This window comes from Columba livia, chromosome 2 (assembly GCF_036013475.1).
Source record: "Columba livia isolate bColLiv1 breed racing homer chromosome 2, bColLiv1.pat.W.v2, whole genome shotgun sequence".
NCBI lineage: Eukaryota > Metazoa > Chordata > Aves > Columbiformes > Columbidae > Columba > Columba livia.
The window spans coordinates 17,713,456-17,728,423 of NC_088603.1; the positions used below are offsets into that span (position 1 = coordinate 17,713,456).

General features: G+C 37.0%; 1 protein-coding gene across 13 annotated transcripts in view; it reads left to right on the top strand.

Annotated features, from left to right (window-relative positions):
• MPP7 (MAGUK p55 scaffold protein 7) overlaps positions 1–14,968 on the top strand; it is a 149,649-nt gene that overhangs the window by 114,410 nt on the left and 20,271 nt on the right. For 6 of the 13 annotated variants that reach the window (XM_065050661.1, XM_065050662.1, XM_065050660.1 and 3 more), the window contains 5 exons: positions 415–611; positions 1,137–1,201; positions 10,479–10,499; positions 10,600–10,611; positions 11,689–11,730. In XM_065050661.1, coding sequence (XP_064906733.1) covers positions 415–611; positions 1,137–1,201; positions 10,479–10,499; positions 10,600–10,611; positions 11,689–11,730 — 337 coding nt within the window. The remainder of the gene's footprint in view (positions 1–414; positions 612–1,136; positions 1,202–10,478; positions 10,500–10,599; positions 10,612–11,688; positions 11,731–14,968) is intronic. The other 7 variants (XM_065050668.1, XM_065050667.1, XM_065050669.1 and 4 more) reach the window with 2 other exon arrangements.

Here is a 14,968-nt window from a genome sequence, read left to right on the forward strand (position 1 = left end):
AAGTTGACATAAGGTACTTTTCAGTCTTCTGCGAGGACCTGGCTTAGTTCCAAGTGCTCCTTTTCTCCCATCCTACACTGGGCAGAAGACACTTGATAGCACCATCGTTTTAAAATATCCTCCCTTCTGTTCCCCACATGGGCACACTATTCACCTGCAAAGTCCTGTTTGCATTTGGGAGTTGGATCTTATAACCTTCACTGCACTGGGATTGCAGTTGGAGTAGCAATGAGTTTAATATTTCCATATGAGCTTCTCATGTTAGATGTTCATAAGGATGTTTTACAGCAGTAAATGCTTATTGCTTTACATTATTTAATTCAAAGCTTTTGAACAGTAAAAGCAAAAATAGGAGATACCTTTGGATTACATTTAATATTTTTTATTCTAAAGATAAAACATGGTTTATTTCAGATGTTTATCAGAGCCCTATTTGACTATGATCCCAAAGAGGATAAAGCAATTCCTTGTAAAGAAGCTGGCCTTGCTTTCAGAAAAGGAGATGTCCTTCAGATCATGAGCCAGGATGATGCAACCTGGTGGCAGGCCAAACACGAAGGTGATGCCAATCCCAGAGCAGGCTTGATCCCTTCAAAGCATTTCCAGGAGAGGTGAGCTACTGAGAAGCATAGTTTCATTATTTTTTGTGGTAAGAGAAGACACGTACTTGCCGAGTTGTTAAGTTAGCATGTTTGTCATACATAATGCTCATAGATTACACGGGTATGATAAACCTGCATTTGCAGCAAGACAACTGAACTTGGAAACCTGTTGTTGAAATACTTTGGATTTCCTTATTTGTCTGGCTAGAATTAATAATGACAAAAACTGATAGGATGACACTGATCCAGACTGAAAGGAAAAACATATGGAAAATAGCACATCAGTATCTGTGTTCACACTGACGTACTATGCAGGAATAAGAACTGCAGCAGGTTTTGGAGAGCTTTCAAAAATTGGAGGCTGAGGATTTATTTTTTTAGATTGTAAATAGATTGCATTGTTTTAAGTTAATTTCTTATAAAGTCTTTGGGATATTTTGCTGTTTTCTCATGATGTTAAATGTTTACTAATCCCAAACTTGTGGTGAAAACTGAGAACTTTGTGTCTTTCCCCCACCACCTCCCATTTTACAGGAGATTTGCACTAAGAAGACCAGAAGTACAGATTCAGCCACTGAAAATTTCCAACAGAAAATCATGTAAGTCTGTTAACCTGGGATAAAAATCATACTCCCGATCTCTAACCTTATAAAATAGCAGTTTGTTTCAGCCCTGTGACTACAGGATGCATTTCTCCTGAGCTAAATAGCGTCTTCATCACATTGTATCAGTAGGAAAATAAATATAAGAGCTGACATTAAAAGCTTTAAAAGCAGCTAACAGTTTTTCCCAACCCTCTGACTTAGTTTTTGAAGCACCAAGCCCAATTAATGTTTTGATATATAATATTTCAAAGGTTGAGGAGTGTTCTTTTCCTGTTGAAATAGTACGGGATTGGCTCAATGGTTTATATAACTTGGACTGCATCAATACAGTGAAATTTATATTGAGACTGAGATAAAAGGTCAGATAGTCTCCCCTTCTCTCCCTCGTATAGTTGGTGATTTTGTGTGTCATATGAAGCAGCACAGATTTTTTTAAGTCAGGACATTCAGTTCTTTGACAGGCTTTCACAGAACCACTTACTCTTTTTTAAACAAATTCATTCTTAATAGTCTCTGCTTTTAAATACAGTAGTTGCACAATATAAGAAAAATAAGCTCAAAGAAAGCGCATACATTGAAACAGTATTTTCTTTCCACTGGAATTTACATCAACATCTGTTTTAAGTATTATTGCATATTTTACTTGACCTGTTATTTCTTTCAGTTGTACAGACTCATAACCAAGTGAGTACAATGTAAGAAACTATCATGCTTCAGTAGGATCTAAATCTTAAATACAAACATGTTTGTGAGTTCACCTAGAAATATTCAGAACGTGGTCTAAAATTTCCAACCATCTTTCATTCTCTAACATTAAACCAGAAAGTATGGCTACTATGGTAAACAGTGGATGCTGGCACACTCAATGCAGAACTAAATGCTTTTAACTTCAAAAATTCTCACCAGGGTTTCTGTTGCAATTTTCCTAACTCCTTGCTATGGCTTTTGCGTTCTGAAGTTTAACAATTACTTTTAGTTTTCTAATAATATTTCATTCCATTTTACTATTTGACTGTGTGCCCGAATGCTATTGTTAACTCCAAAGCCTTTGATTAGCTTTGTAGTTACAATAACAGATTACGTGGTTGTGCTATAGCTTTTCTAATTTACATAGATCATGGAAACAAAGAAGAGCTCCTTCAGTTTGTAGTAAACCTGTTGTTTCTATAGGTTCTAGGCCAAGTTGCTCTGCCTCATTTTTGGCAAAGTGTCTGATCCCAGGGTATAGCTATTTCTCCTTGTCCACTGTTCTTGAATCTGGATAATCACCTCAACAAGAGCCTTCAGTAAAGGTGGCACTGGTGCTTTTGAAGAGGTAAATCATCTTCTGCAGCAGCACTGCATGATTCCTTTCAGAATGGAGTGCATCTGTTTAGTGACCTTCAAGTGAAAGGTTTTACAAGATGCATCTCGCCCTTCCAAATAGGCAGACTGAACTTGATTAGGAATTGCTAAAATTACAACCCAAAGAAGCAGCGCAATATGATGTCGGCTATTGTTGTCTCTGCTGTCTCCACTGTCTTTGCCTCAATTAGCTTAAACAAGGGAGAAATGTTCCTCTTCTTCCACTTTCCTTTACAACATGACAGAGCCTTAGGGTCAAGCAGTATGCCTACTGTCATTGTCTTTTATGCTTTCTTTAGAGAAAGCAAGGTCCAGCTAAATACCATCCTGATGACAGTGGTGTGTCTTGAAGGAGGAAAGACTGCAAAGTAATGTAGGATTGTCATGTTCTCTCTTTCTCATTTCTTGGGACAATCTGCTGCTACATCTTCCAGTTTTCCATGGGAAGAGGGGAAGTGCTGTTCTGAGAGGTCCATCCCTTCATTCGAACACTAAACATGCATTTAGTGCTGGGAGGGAATTCAGATCCTTCATAGAGGTGGCCATTTCAAGGACCAGAATTCAGCTACAGAAAAAAATGTTGTGACTAGGGTGTTGCTTGACCTGCTCTCAGGAAAACCTTCCACTTGCCTGGCTTTTCAAGAAGATTCCACGTAAGCTGGGAAACTCTGCACCCTTGTGATCTTTTTAAAGTTAGGCTGCTTTTTCACGTTACCAAGCACAACCATGAGGCTGTGAGATGTGGAGACCGTGTCTGTGTTTGTGTAGAGCGATCGCCTTACCAAACCTGGAAGATGCTGGAAAATCGTGCATTACTCAGCTGAGCAAATAGCATACTGCCGGTAGCAGAAACGAGTAAGGAAGGTGACACAGGGAATGGAGAATTGGAAAGGACTGCTGGGTCTGGTTTTTTGAACCCTTTTCTGTATTGTGGGCTATGGCTCACTGATTATTATCCTCTAAAGTGGTATTTAACAAGATCCCATGTAAGGAGGTGGGAAATTTATAATGCTTGATTTCTTCTGATTCTTTTTTAATCCTGTACTACAGGATTTCAGCTTAATATAGTGTTCTCCAATGTTTGGAAGGGTAGCTGTGTGGGGATAATGGTGTTCTGTAGATCTTCCTGAACTAGCTGTCTATTGAGAGGTTTTTTCCTATTGCAATTGATCCCATCAAGTTGTATGACCTGAATTCCATTAGCAGTTTGGAAGGAAAGGGCAATTTGCCAGCTGATATTCTTATAGCTTCCCAAAGGTGAAAACCTTGACTTCAGCAGAGCTGCCAGTAAAAGTCCCTCTCCTGATGGACGGGGAGCTGCACTAGGAAGCTTTCTTGAGACATGGTAAGTAACACTGGATGTCAGCGTGCTCTGCTCAGTCACCTCATTCCACAGATCCCATGTTTTGTAATGAGGAAGAAACCTGGGTACCTACCTTTGTTTTTAATAGGGAGAATCAAGGAGAAATATTCTATTTTCTTGGATACCAAGAAAAGGTGAGTCAGCTCTGGTTTCTTAAGTGTGCTTCCACAATAGTAGTGTCCTTTTAATTGAAAAATAATCTAAAAATTACTCAAAATCGTATAAAATACAAGAAGTATCCTACAACTTCTTTTTTTTCCCTCTCAAGCCAGTTCTGGAAGTAGGAAAGACTGTTGTATTTGTCTAGAAAGCAAGCTCTCTGGAACACAGTCAGTAACTGTATTCACAGTAACACTAATGTCCATCAGGATTTGGTGTGATAATCAAGTATGTTTCAAAACCTGTGAGGAGCTAGATTGAATTACTTTTGGAAAGTGTTCTTTCTGTTTCCAATTTTGAATTTTTTATACTTTTCAGCATAGCAATGCATGTTGTTCAAAGTTGTTAATCTGTACACATATTTGTGTATCATAAATTTGGAAGCAAACAAGTGGCCTTTTTTGATACATACAAGCTGACCATGCTTGTTATGTATACATATGTCAAGGAAAGGGAGGAACCTTTTCCAAGGAACCTTTTCAGAAATAGTGATTTACATTGAAAACAACAGAAACCCAACCTAATTCGAAACTATTAAAAGGATCAGCTTGTAATGGAAATGCCAAATCTTAGTTTCACTTTAATAGCCAAGTCAACTTCTTTCATTGTGTCTACGTGTAAAGTGTAAGTAAAGTAATAGTAAATACTTTAGCTTTGTGGAAGATACGTACACCTCTCCAAGAATTTAGCTATTTTCTTGAAAGAGATCAGAGATTGTTTCTCACATTGCACCAGTCAAAGTGAAAAATATTTAACATGTGGACACTGGAGGAAGGGACAAAACAGTATACATTAAATATTGAAAGGTAAGTGAAATCACGCTTCTTCATTTGCAGGTGGAGAGGGTGCATAGTTTGATGGTATCTGGGTGTAAGGTGGCAGGAAATTGATAATATATATGGAACCTACATTGACAAGAGATGATTTTACATTGAGAGGAAGACCCAGAAAAAGAAGGAATAAAGAAATAAAGGGAAAAGCAGGGAAGAGAAATTTCATATTGAGGATGAAGAAAAGGAGAAAGTATTGCAACGAGGGCAGTGAAAGAACAGATGGGCAAAAGCTGCCCATAAGCCCCATTAGGCAAAACCCCACAGAAGATGGGCTTTGAAATTATTAAATTAGCACAATTAACAGTATTATGCAAGATCATTACTTTAGTCAGTATTTGCACTATAGTTCAGTTGTTTCTTGATTCCTTTTAAATCAAACACTAACGTATTTGTTTTGTTAAAGATTTTGAAATTGTGAATGGAAAAATTACTGATATAAACTCTGTCCTGTTTTGGGTTTTTGTTACTGGTAGAAAACCTCAATGAGTTCACTGTTAAGATTTGGTAATTTTTAAAAGCATGAGAGAGGTAGTGGCTACATGTGCAGACCTGCTGAGGAGATGGATGTTGTTACTTCCCAGGCTCTGAGTTAGTGCAGAGACGATGGAGGGATACCAAACCTCTCAAGCCTTTTCAGCATTGTTTTTAATACTTAACAGTAATAACGTTTCGGCAAAAAACAGCGTTGCTCGTGCATTAATACTATGGAAAAATTATACTAGGGAAAAAATCATAAGAAAAAGCGGCATGGAAAAGAAAATAGGAAAATAGAATGCAAGTAAAGGAACAGAGATGCATGAGAGGGTGTGAGCAGGACTAACCCTCCGTGTGGTGGGACGGTGGTGTGCGGTGTCCCTCGCTCGGGGGTGCAGGGGGGCGTGCAGGAGTGCTGTGCCTGGCTGCCTGCGACCAGCCTCGCTGTGTCTGAACCCTGCTCACCTGCTGTTCCTCAGTAACCCTGGGCAGCACTCCTGGCTTTAGGAGGTCAGCTTAGCTTGGGCACAACTTTGCAGCTGGAATTGGCTCTGTGAGTTCTCCTGTCACTGCATCCCACCTAATTAGGAGTGACATGAGACTCAGCACAGGTTTAATAGTTCCCAGCCTGTTAGCTTGAATACAAAGACTGCTACTCTGACTGTAATAGTCACTGCCAACAAACATGCTCATTCTTGCATCTGTAGCTTACTTTGACTTGTAGATAAAACACTGCTCACCTATTGTTTTGAGGAAGAAAGTAAATTTCTTTGACTAACAACCAAATAACTTACTGTTCTGAACTTATTATAAACTACAATAATTGGCCAAGACACGATATGCCTTCAGCATGGTTTTGCTTCCATAGCGGTTACTGTGTTTATTCTTATGTGTTGTCTCTGGTATGAAAATTGCTGGTAACTTTATATTTTATACTAGTGTAGCCTGTAACTTCTGTTAACTTGTGTCATGCATGCATATGCTTATGTGTATATTCATACCCTGTGTGTATAGTTATATATAATTATGTATATGTATGTAGCATATATGACAGAGCTGTTCACGGATGTCTTTTCATTGAAAATACATTAGTTCTGTATATTTAATGCTAAATGTAGATACTTACTGTGGCAAAGCCATCATCGTATAGTTTTTCTAGGTCTTAAACCCCATTTTACTTTCCATTTTGATTTACCGTATGTGATTGGCATTGTATGAGCAAGAGGAAATCTTTAACTGCAGCCAAATGTTGTTCATTCAACCAAGATGTAACCCAGTTTATCCATAGATGAGTGTCTTGTGAATTGAAGATCATGTTCTGCCAACAAAAGAATTTAAACAGGCTAAAAGAATGGATGCTTTGTTCCACTTGTATTTGAAGAGCAAACATTTAGGATAAATGTAGAGTAGGACTCTTTTGCCATGTTGTAATTGCTGCACGATCTTAACTCTGCCTTTCTTCTCAGTATTTTTCTGTGTTCATATTTAAAACTTGATTGCCCACCTGCAGGTCGTTATGAGTAAGAACAAAAAATAAACTAGATCCATAGAGTTAAATTAGCACATTAGCATCTCTGTTCAGAAGTCTCCTGTCTTTACAAATATTAACTTCTTGCTACTACAGAGAAACTAAGGAAACCTGAAGCTGGATGACATTTGAGTCAAGGTCACATGAGACAGAAGTGGAAATGGATCTCATAAACTCTTGCTCTGTCCTTCACTGCAAGACTATCCTTCTTCATTTTCCAGATTATCTTGCTAGACCTACTGTTATCTGATGATGTTATGAGAGGATTAACTTAGATCACTGTAAATCTTCTATAACATGAATGTATATGTATAGTTCAATCTACAAAATCATAGGATAAAAAACTGCAAAACAGTATAAATGTCAATTGCTGTGTGGGGCTGTCACTAAAAGATCAGGAGAGGAGTGTTTAATATATTCACTGTAATGCAGATCATCGTACCTCACAGTTTCTTGTTTACTAGAGTGAAATAGAATTTAAGCGATAATGTAACTTCCTTGTGATAAAAAACTAGAACAGAGCCGCTGGATCTAATTTTAGACTGAGAAACATGTAAGAAAGATCCTTTGGTGAAAACTGTTGAAAGACAGTTAGCAAAAATTTAAAAAAATTAATCTGGTGCTGGGCTGTTCCAAAGAGTTGAGGAAGCTCCCAGAGTGGCACTGGTCTTGAGCTTCATAAGTAACATAATTTAGGTGAGGCCCCCCAAACCAAACCTGAGTATATTTCTATTAAAATACATACAAAAAATACAGTGTATGTAATACTGTTTTGCATTGTTATAGTATAGCATACTGACTACTTTGAAGTCTTTCTAAAATGAATAAAAACACCTGCTTCTTAAACTTCCATTGCACTTGTGTTTCCTATTTCTTTTTTTCCCATTTATATCTTGGTTACGCTTCGTTGTTGTTTCTTGAGCTTGTTCCGTGACTGTTTTCTTTATAACTTCCTCTCCCTTCTTATCACACTGCATTTGATTGATATTATTTCTTCTTTTCTCAGTGTTTTATTTGTTCTGTGTTACCTTTTTTTTTCCATTTTGTCACTGCTTTTATTTTCCTGCTTCCCATCAGATTTCCTCCTCTTTAGTCTCTGTCCACCTTTAGTCTCTAATTTGTTCTTTTCAGATGAACACCTTTATTTCCTTTCTCGTCCTGCTTCAATTTAGTGAAACTAGATTGGCCTCAGAAGATCTACCCCAGTTGTTAGTGTCTCCAAACTTCAAAACTCTAGGGTGTTATGACACAAGGGATAATGGTTTTAAACTAAAAGAGCGGAGGTTCAGGATAGACTTGAGGAAGAAACTTTTTACAATGAGCTGGTGAGGCACTGGCCCAGGTTGCCCAGAGAGGTGGTAGATGCCCCATCCCTGGAGACATTCAAGGCCAGGCAGGCTGGGGCCCTGAGCAGCCTGATCTAGTTGAAGATGTCCCTGCTCATGACAGGGGGTTAGACTAGATGACCTCTGAAGGTCCCTTCCAACCCAAACTATTCTATGATTCTATGAAAGTTCCCTGGCAAATAATCTATGCCTTTACTGAGGACAGGCAGTAGCCCTGGTAAAATTCCTGGTAAAGTTCAAATTGGGAGCTACATGTTGATGACTATTTTGTAGCTGCATGAAGCTGTGAAGACCCATTGATTTCCTGGATCTTTTCATTATAGACTCTTATGTTCAACCATGGAGCAGCCCAAGAAAGCCAAGAGCAGTAATAAGAAGGAAAATTTTTCAATAGAAAATTCAGAACTCCTTCACTCTGTGTTTTGGCTTGTGCTCTCTGACATCAGCTGGTGCACTTGGGAATCCTAATGTCTTTAATGTATACCATGGATGGACAAGACCATTCCCTTCCCTAGCAGGGGTAGCCCAGAAGCCTGCATTCCCTCCAGATGTTCTCAGCCCTGCTGCTGTAGCTCCACCATCTCCACTCTTGCGGGTCTCCAAAGGTCAGGTTGAGTGAGTGTAAACCTGTCTGTACATAGAGACCTCTTTTTCTCCTGGTCCAGTCTTTCATGTTCCTAAATTAGGGCTTCTCTGTTTCCAGTGATAAAATACCAAACAGAATACTTTGAAATGCACAACCACTAGTTAAATCAAATAACTTTGTGGAATTCAGGAGACTTTTTAGATGTATTGATGTGAACTGGCTTTGAGCATTAGTGACTTCTTTTCAGGGAATACATTGCAGCCTATTAAAAGCCATGGAAATATAGAAAAACTTGTCATACATATCAGGAAGTGTAAGAGGTCTCTTAGCACGAAGGAGAAAGAAATAGTACCTGTAAGCCAACCTGCCATTCTGAGTCCAGCTTTGGGACATTTATCGCTTCAAGAACTGGGAGCTTTTAAGGTCAGCCAAGGGAAGAGGATCCAGCAATTTTGCTCTCAACTCACAAAACCGTTGGTACTCTTCTAAGGCACCAGATGTGGTCAATCAAGCAGTGCTCACCTTAGAGGACTTTCCAGCCTACAAAAACTCTACAGTCACCTTGAATATGGAAATAACCTTCAAACAGGCTTCAGAGAAGTCTTCCAAACTATTCTTTTAAAACATAAATCCTCAGGAAAAAAAAATACCAAGAAAGGATTCTGCAAAACACTATTCTTCCCCTGGCAGAAGAGACTCTTGTATCCAATTCATAACATGAAATGGGAGAAGCTCTTCCATGTAGTCAGGCAGGAGGGTTTTGACCTCAACTTTGTTTGGTACATCAGTTACATGTGAAAGATTGTAAAATATCTCTTGAATAATTTCTTCACATTCTGAGGAAAGACATACTTCATGGAAACTCTTTGAAATATTTGTATTTTAGGCATATTTATCCATATTCCAAAGGAAATTTGAATGAGATGTAGATTGTAAAATATCTATATAAATCTAGGCCTTAGTATATAATTTCTTTGTGAACAAAGATTCATTATATTTATCTTGCTTTTCTGTAAAAGGCCAACAATGATTGTAAAAATGTTTGTTTTCCACTATCAAGGAGGCAGAAATTTATTAACTTACTATAGGTAATCAGAAAATCTTAAGTGCACCTATTATATTAGGATACTGTCAGAGGAAAAATGAGTATGTAAATTCTTTCAGTGTTTTTTCAGGTACCACTATAGACATTCAAAAAATACAAAAAAAACCTCTCGAAAACCCAGCTCCAAGGGCAGTAGCAGTTGTTACTATAAGTGCAGAAAAATACTGAGATCACATTTGTGGTAATGATTCTTAGAAATTCAAGGTTCAGACCGATTAAGTGGAATTATCAAACATTGTATTTAATATGAGCGAGCTCTTCCATGACAACTGGCTAAGGTCATTGCTAACAAATAAGCAGTGAAAAAATCTCATGCAGGAAATGTAAAGTGTACATAATATTTCAATGTCTTTTTAGGTTCTTTTCTAACTGAGTGTAGTTAAACATGTAAGTTAAACACAGTGCTGGTATATTGGTCTGTGCTTCAGTATAATAAGTACTATCAAGAGGATTTTAGAGTAGCTTACATAGCTAAATTTTTTCCTATTTATGAAGTATTAAACAATAATACTTTGTTTTTTGGCTGTTCTAAGATGAGGAAGCGGTTGAGTGTGGTAGGTGCATTTTTCTTCTTCAATTTAACTTTTCTTTCTTAAGTTGTGTTTTCACTCCGTTTAATGATTTCCTTTCCTATTTTTCCTTTGTGCTTCTCAGAGGAAATTGAAGGTACATGTACAAAAGTTTCCCTGCATAACCCAGTAATTTTATTTAGAGAACATGTGTTTAAAATTAAATTGAATATAGTCGAACGTTTCTAAGATATGTTATACATATAATGTTTTCATATTGCCACAAAATACATTGGATCATCTTTTAAAGCAGATAAAAATACTGGAATATTCATAGTTGTTTCACATCAAGATCAGTAATTAGAACTATTGTTTTAAACTGCTTTCTCTCTCTTGATCTTTGGGAAGATATGTATACGAAAGTAGTATCATAAAATAATACTAGCAAAACTTGGGTGGGCTGGGATGGAAGGAGATGGTTCGGACTTAATTACGTGGCCATGAGAGGTCTTGCATTTCTAATTAGTACTGACAGAGTATTTCTCCGAGTTGGCGGAAAGTTCATCCACGTTGTATCATCTTTGCTGTTTTCTCTCTGGGCGCAGCCGGTTCCTGTGATGCTTGCAGCATATGTTAAAGTCATAGCAGCTGATCTCTTGTACTTTTTTTTTAACTTAAGAGGCCTTTGTTTATAAAGGCATTAGAAATTGTAGCTTGTATTTTTGATCAAAGGGCCTCTGGCATGAAAAAATATATAGCTATTTTATATCAAATGAGAGGACGTGTTTTTGATCAAAAACCTTTCTGTCTAATCCAGTGAGCCAAAACTTAAAGCTAAAGTCTGATAATGTATAATTTACAAAAAAAGCTTGATTTACATCAAATACATTTTGCTTTCTTTTAAGTGGCATCATATTTTCTATTAACTGATAAAATGTGAATAATACAGTGTTAGCATTCTTTTTAGAATGTTTGCTGTCATCACAATTTTTGCTTGAAAAGGTAAAAACATCACTGTGCATGCTGCAAAATTCCAGAATAATCTCCAGCTAAAATATAAAACAATAGATGTTGTTTTATGTTTTTAAGAAAATGGCTTATTGAAGGCTTTTTAATGCTATGCTTTGTATAATTGTCATTTTAAAAGTAATTTCTTCTGTGTTTTTTGCTGGGCTTCTAACTACTCTGCTTTATTTCTTGGCTCTTATTCTGTATGCTTTTACCCTTCGTCCAGAAGATGCTGAATGTGCTGGTCACAACAGTGGATCCTACCTAGGTGAGCAATTGGTTATGACAGACAATTTCTTCCTTTCTTTCAGCTTCTTTTCCCTGGAACTACTGTGTCCACTTTACTTTTGGGGGTAATCTGCATATAAATGTCCTTACTCTGCATGAGAAAAGCATGAATATTAAGGTTTCAAAAATGGCTCATTGGATTTGACATAAAGGATTTATGTAGTGTATGCCTTTATCTGGTTTAACATAAGCTAATAAAATACTGGTTTGGTTTTTAAGTCAAAATAAAAAATATATATGAATTGGGGAAAAATATTTACTTTTAAAGTGCATTAAGTAAGCAATATGTTTAATGAAACAAGAAGGTTATTCTGTTGTGAAAAGTTTGACTAAGTTTTAAAGACACACTTTCAAGGTTTTATCCAAGTTTTGCTTACACTTTGTTTGTATATGTCTATCTAATAATTTGGGGAGGATTCAGTGAGAATACAGAGCAGATTTGCAGGCACTGGTTCTTTTTCCACATTGCAAAATAAAATAAGTCCTAATAACTCAATAGCTTAAATTTAGCTTTAAAGCTAGTCTGAGCTCAATGTATCATTGTCAGGAGGGGAAGGAGTCCTTTGGCTTCAGCTTCAAGATTCCAATTTTCAAACAAAAGTAACATTTAAAAAAGGTGAATGTTCCATGATATGTTTCAGCTTTTTAATTTGTGCCATTTTAAAAGCTATGTAAAAATATTTTAGTTGAAACTGTCCAGAATTCCTGCCAGCTGACGGCTGGCTGGAGCGGATTTTGTGGCAACCAGCCCTTTTCCCAGGGCTTTCATCCTCCTGCTACGAGAGTGGGAAGAAACTTGTCAAAGGGCTTTAGCACATCCAGGCCACTGGGCTCACTGAAGCATCCTAGGCCAGTACGGTATATTAAAGATGGTTTTCATATTGCTCTATACTGTTTTTAAATGTGGTATATAAACAACATCAGGAACACAGAAAGCATGTAATTGAAAGAACTTTAACCTCTTTCCAAAACCTTAATTGGCTATGATTTCATCATGTACTTGCAGAACTAAGGGTCATCTGATCATGCTGGAAATGAGCTTCTTGCCTTGGTTAGTTAATCAACTAAATTAATGTTGAATTGTAATCGTACTGAGAGACCGAAGTATACTTGGAAAATGATACTTTGCATTTGATTCCACACGAACTGCATCTTCTCTTTAAAACAGAAAAGACCTTCCCCCCACCCTCCCATCTTTTCTTTCTGTCCGCAAATGCAGATTGCATTAATTCTCCAGATCAGACTATCACAGTTTTGCAATCGGATCTTAGTGGGCTGATACTTTATTTGAGAATGAAGGTGGCAAAACAGAATCCACCTTTTCTTTGTGCTGTAGCCCTTTCAGTGAAACATTCTGGTCTACTGTTCCAAAAAGGCTCAATCGTCTAGGAAGGAGATGTCTTATGGAAGGAGCTACTGTTACCCCAGATGCAAAGAACACTCTTTGATTACTAAGTAACTAAGCATTTCTAGGCAAGTTTCTTCATCATTATAACATAAAGTCTTGATTAAATACACCACCCTGAAAACAAAACCTAAAACATTGTCACTGAAGGGCTTGTATCACACCAAGTTCAGGGTATTTTAGTGACACCTGAGTAACTGTTGATACGTTGTAAGCTGTTACAAGGGCAGGGTAGTCTGAATTAGCCCAACTGTTGATGGAGGAGTTGACCCGTATTACTTTGAATTCACAGCAGGTCGTATTCACACATATGGGCAGTTAGTATGAGGTAAGTTGAAGCATGGTAAATTGTTCCTATTCTAAAGTCTAGAAACAGTTTTCAAACTATGGATACACTGATTACTTCCTAAAACAGAAATGACTAAGTCATGTTTCATGCTGCTTTTGATAGTGTGTAATCAAATCAAGTGAGCTACAGCAATTCTAACATCAGTTCATTACTTTTCAGTTGATTTTATGGCTTTTTATGGGTTTAAGCCTCTGTATTTGTTAGCATCTCGATCTATGAACCAGGATACTCTGTGAACGTATTCTGACCCTCTCTGAAAGGATATGTGCTTGAGACACACACAAGGTGTCATGGAGAGAGACAGCAGAGGCAGCTTTCGGAAAGCAGAATGTCTGTACCATATGGGGTCAGATCTTTTATGTCCAAGGTTATACTGCTGTTAATTTGAACCCTCCCCTCTAAAGTGACTCTGATAATTTTCATGATTTTTCACCAAATTCTAATATTTAATTCACAGTATAGTATTGTATGTTTCTGCAGTCATTTCCTGAGGAATTGCTGGGGAGAACATTAGGAGTGCACCTTTGCCAAGCTTAAATTCTAGTTACATTACTTGAACCTTTATGAACATACAGTAAATATAGATGAATATCATCTGTTTACTATTCTCAATTTTGTCTTAAAAATCCAGACATAATCTAAATTTTTATTAACCTGTCTAAATGTGCAAGCTGGGAATCAGTCCAGAAGCAGGCAGAGCAAGAAGTCTGCTCTGTGTTTGTGCACTTCCTCTGTAACAATAGAAATACTCGGTATAAAAACCTGCAATATTTGGCGGGGGAAAAAAATCCAGAAATACCTAGTAAAAATATTGTATTCAAACCGAGGTAATGACCACGGTACCAAACTTGCTTTTGTCAGTAATACAAATACAAAAAGTACTTGCAAATCCATTTACCCATAAACAGCATTTTTCCACTACAAGTTCTGTAAAATTAGACTAAATTCAGTGAAGACTATCCATAATTTAAACATACACTTAAGCAATTGTTTTAATGAATAAAAATGAACAAAAGTGTATGTAAGTGCTTTTTCTAGAGCCTTACTTGGAAATCTATGAAACATATGTGAATTTAAATTATAGTGTTTCCTGTTAGTGTAATTTCTCTGAATTTGAGAAATTAACTTTATACTTAAATATATATACTTGGATTTAAAATCACACAGCATGGTTGTTCACTTCTTCTTTAGAATGATATAATTAAATAAGCACAAATTTGTATGTCAGCATCCTTTTAAACTATTTTAGGGGAGACATATTCATGCATTGCCTGTTTATAGTTTCGATTTCTATGCGAGGCCCAAGTCAATTTCTCCATGTAAATGTAATGATGTTGCTCTGAGATGACCAAATGCATATTGGTAGTGATTAAATGAATAATCACACTTTTCTGCTTGAGTTTTTTTTCATTCTTCTTCTTGGAGATGTAAGTAGTTTCTCTTGGATTGTTGTTGGGCCTTAAT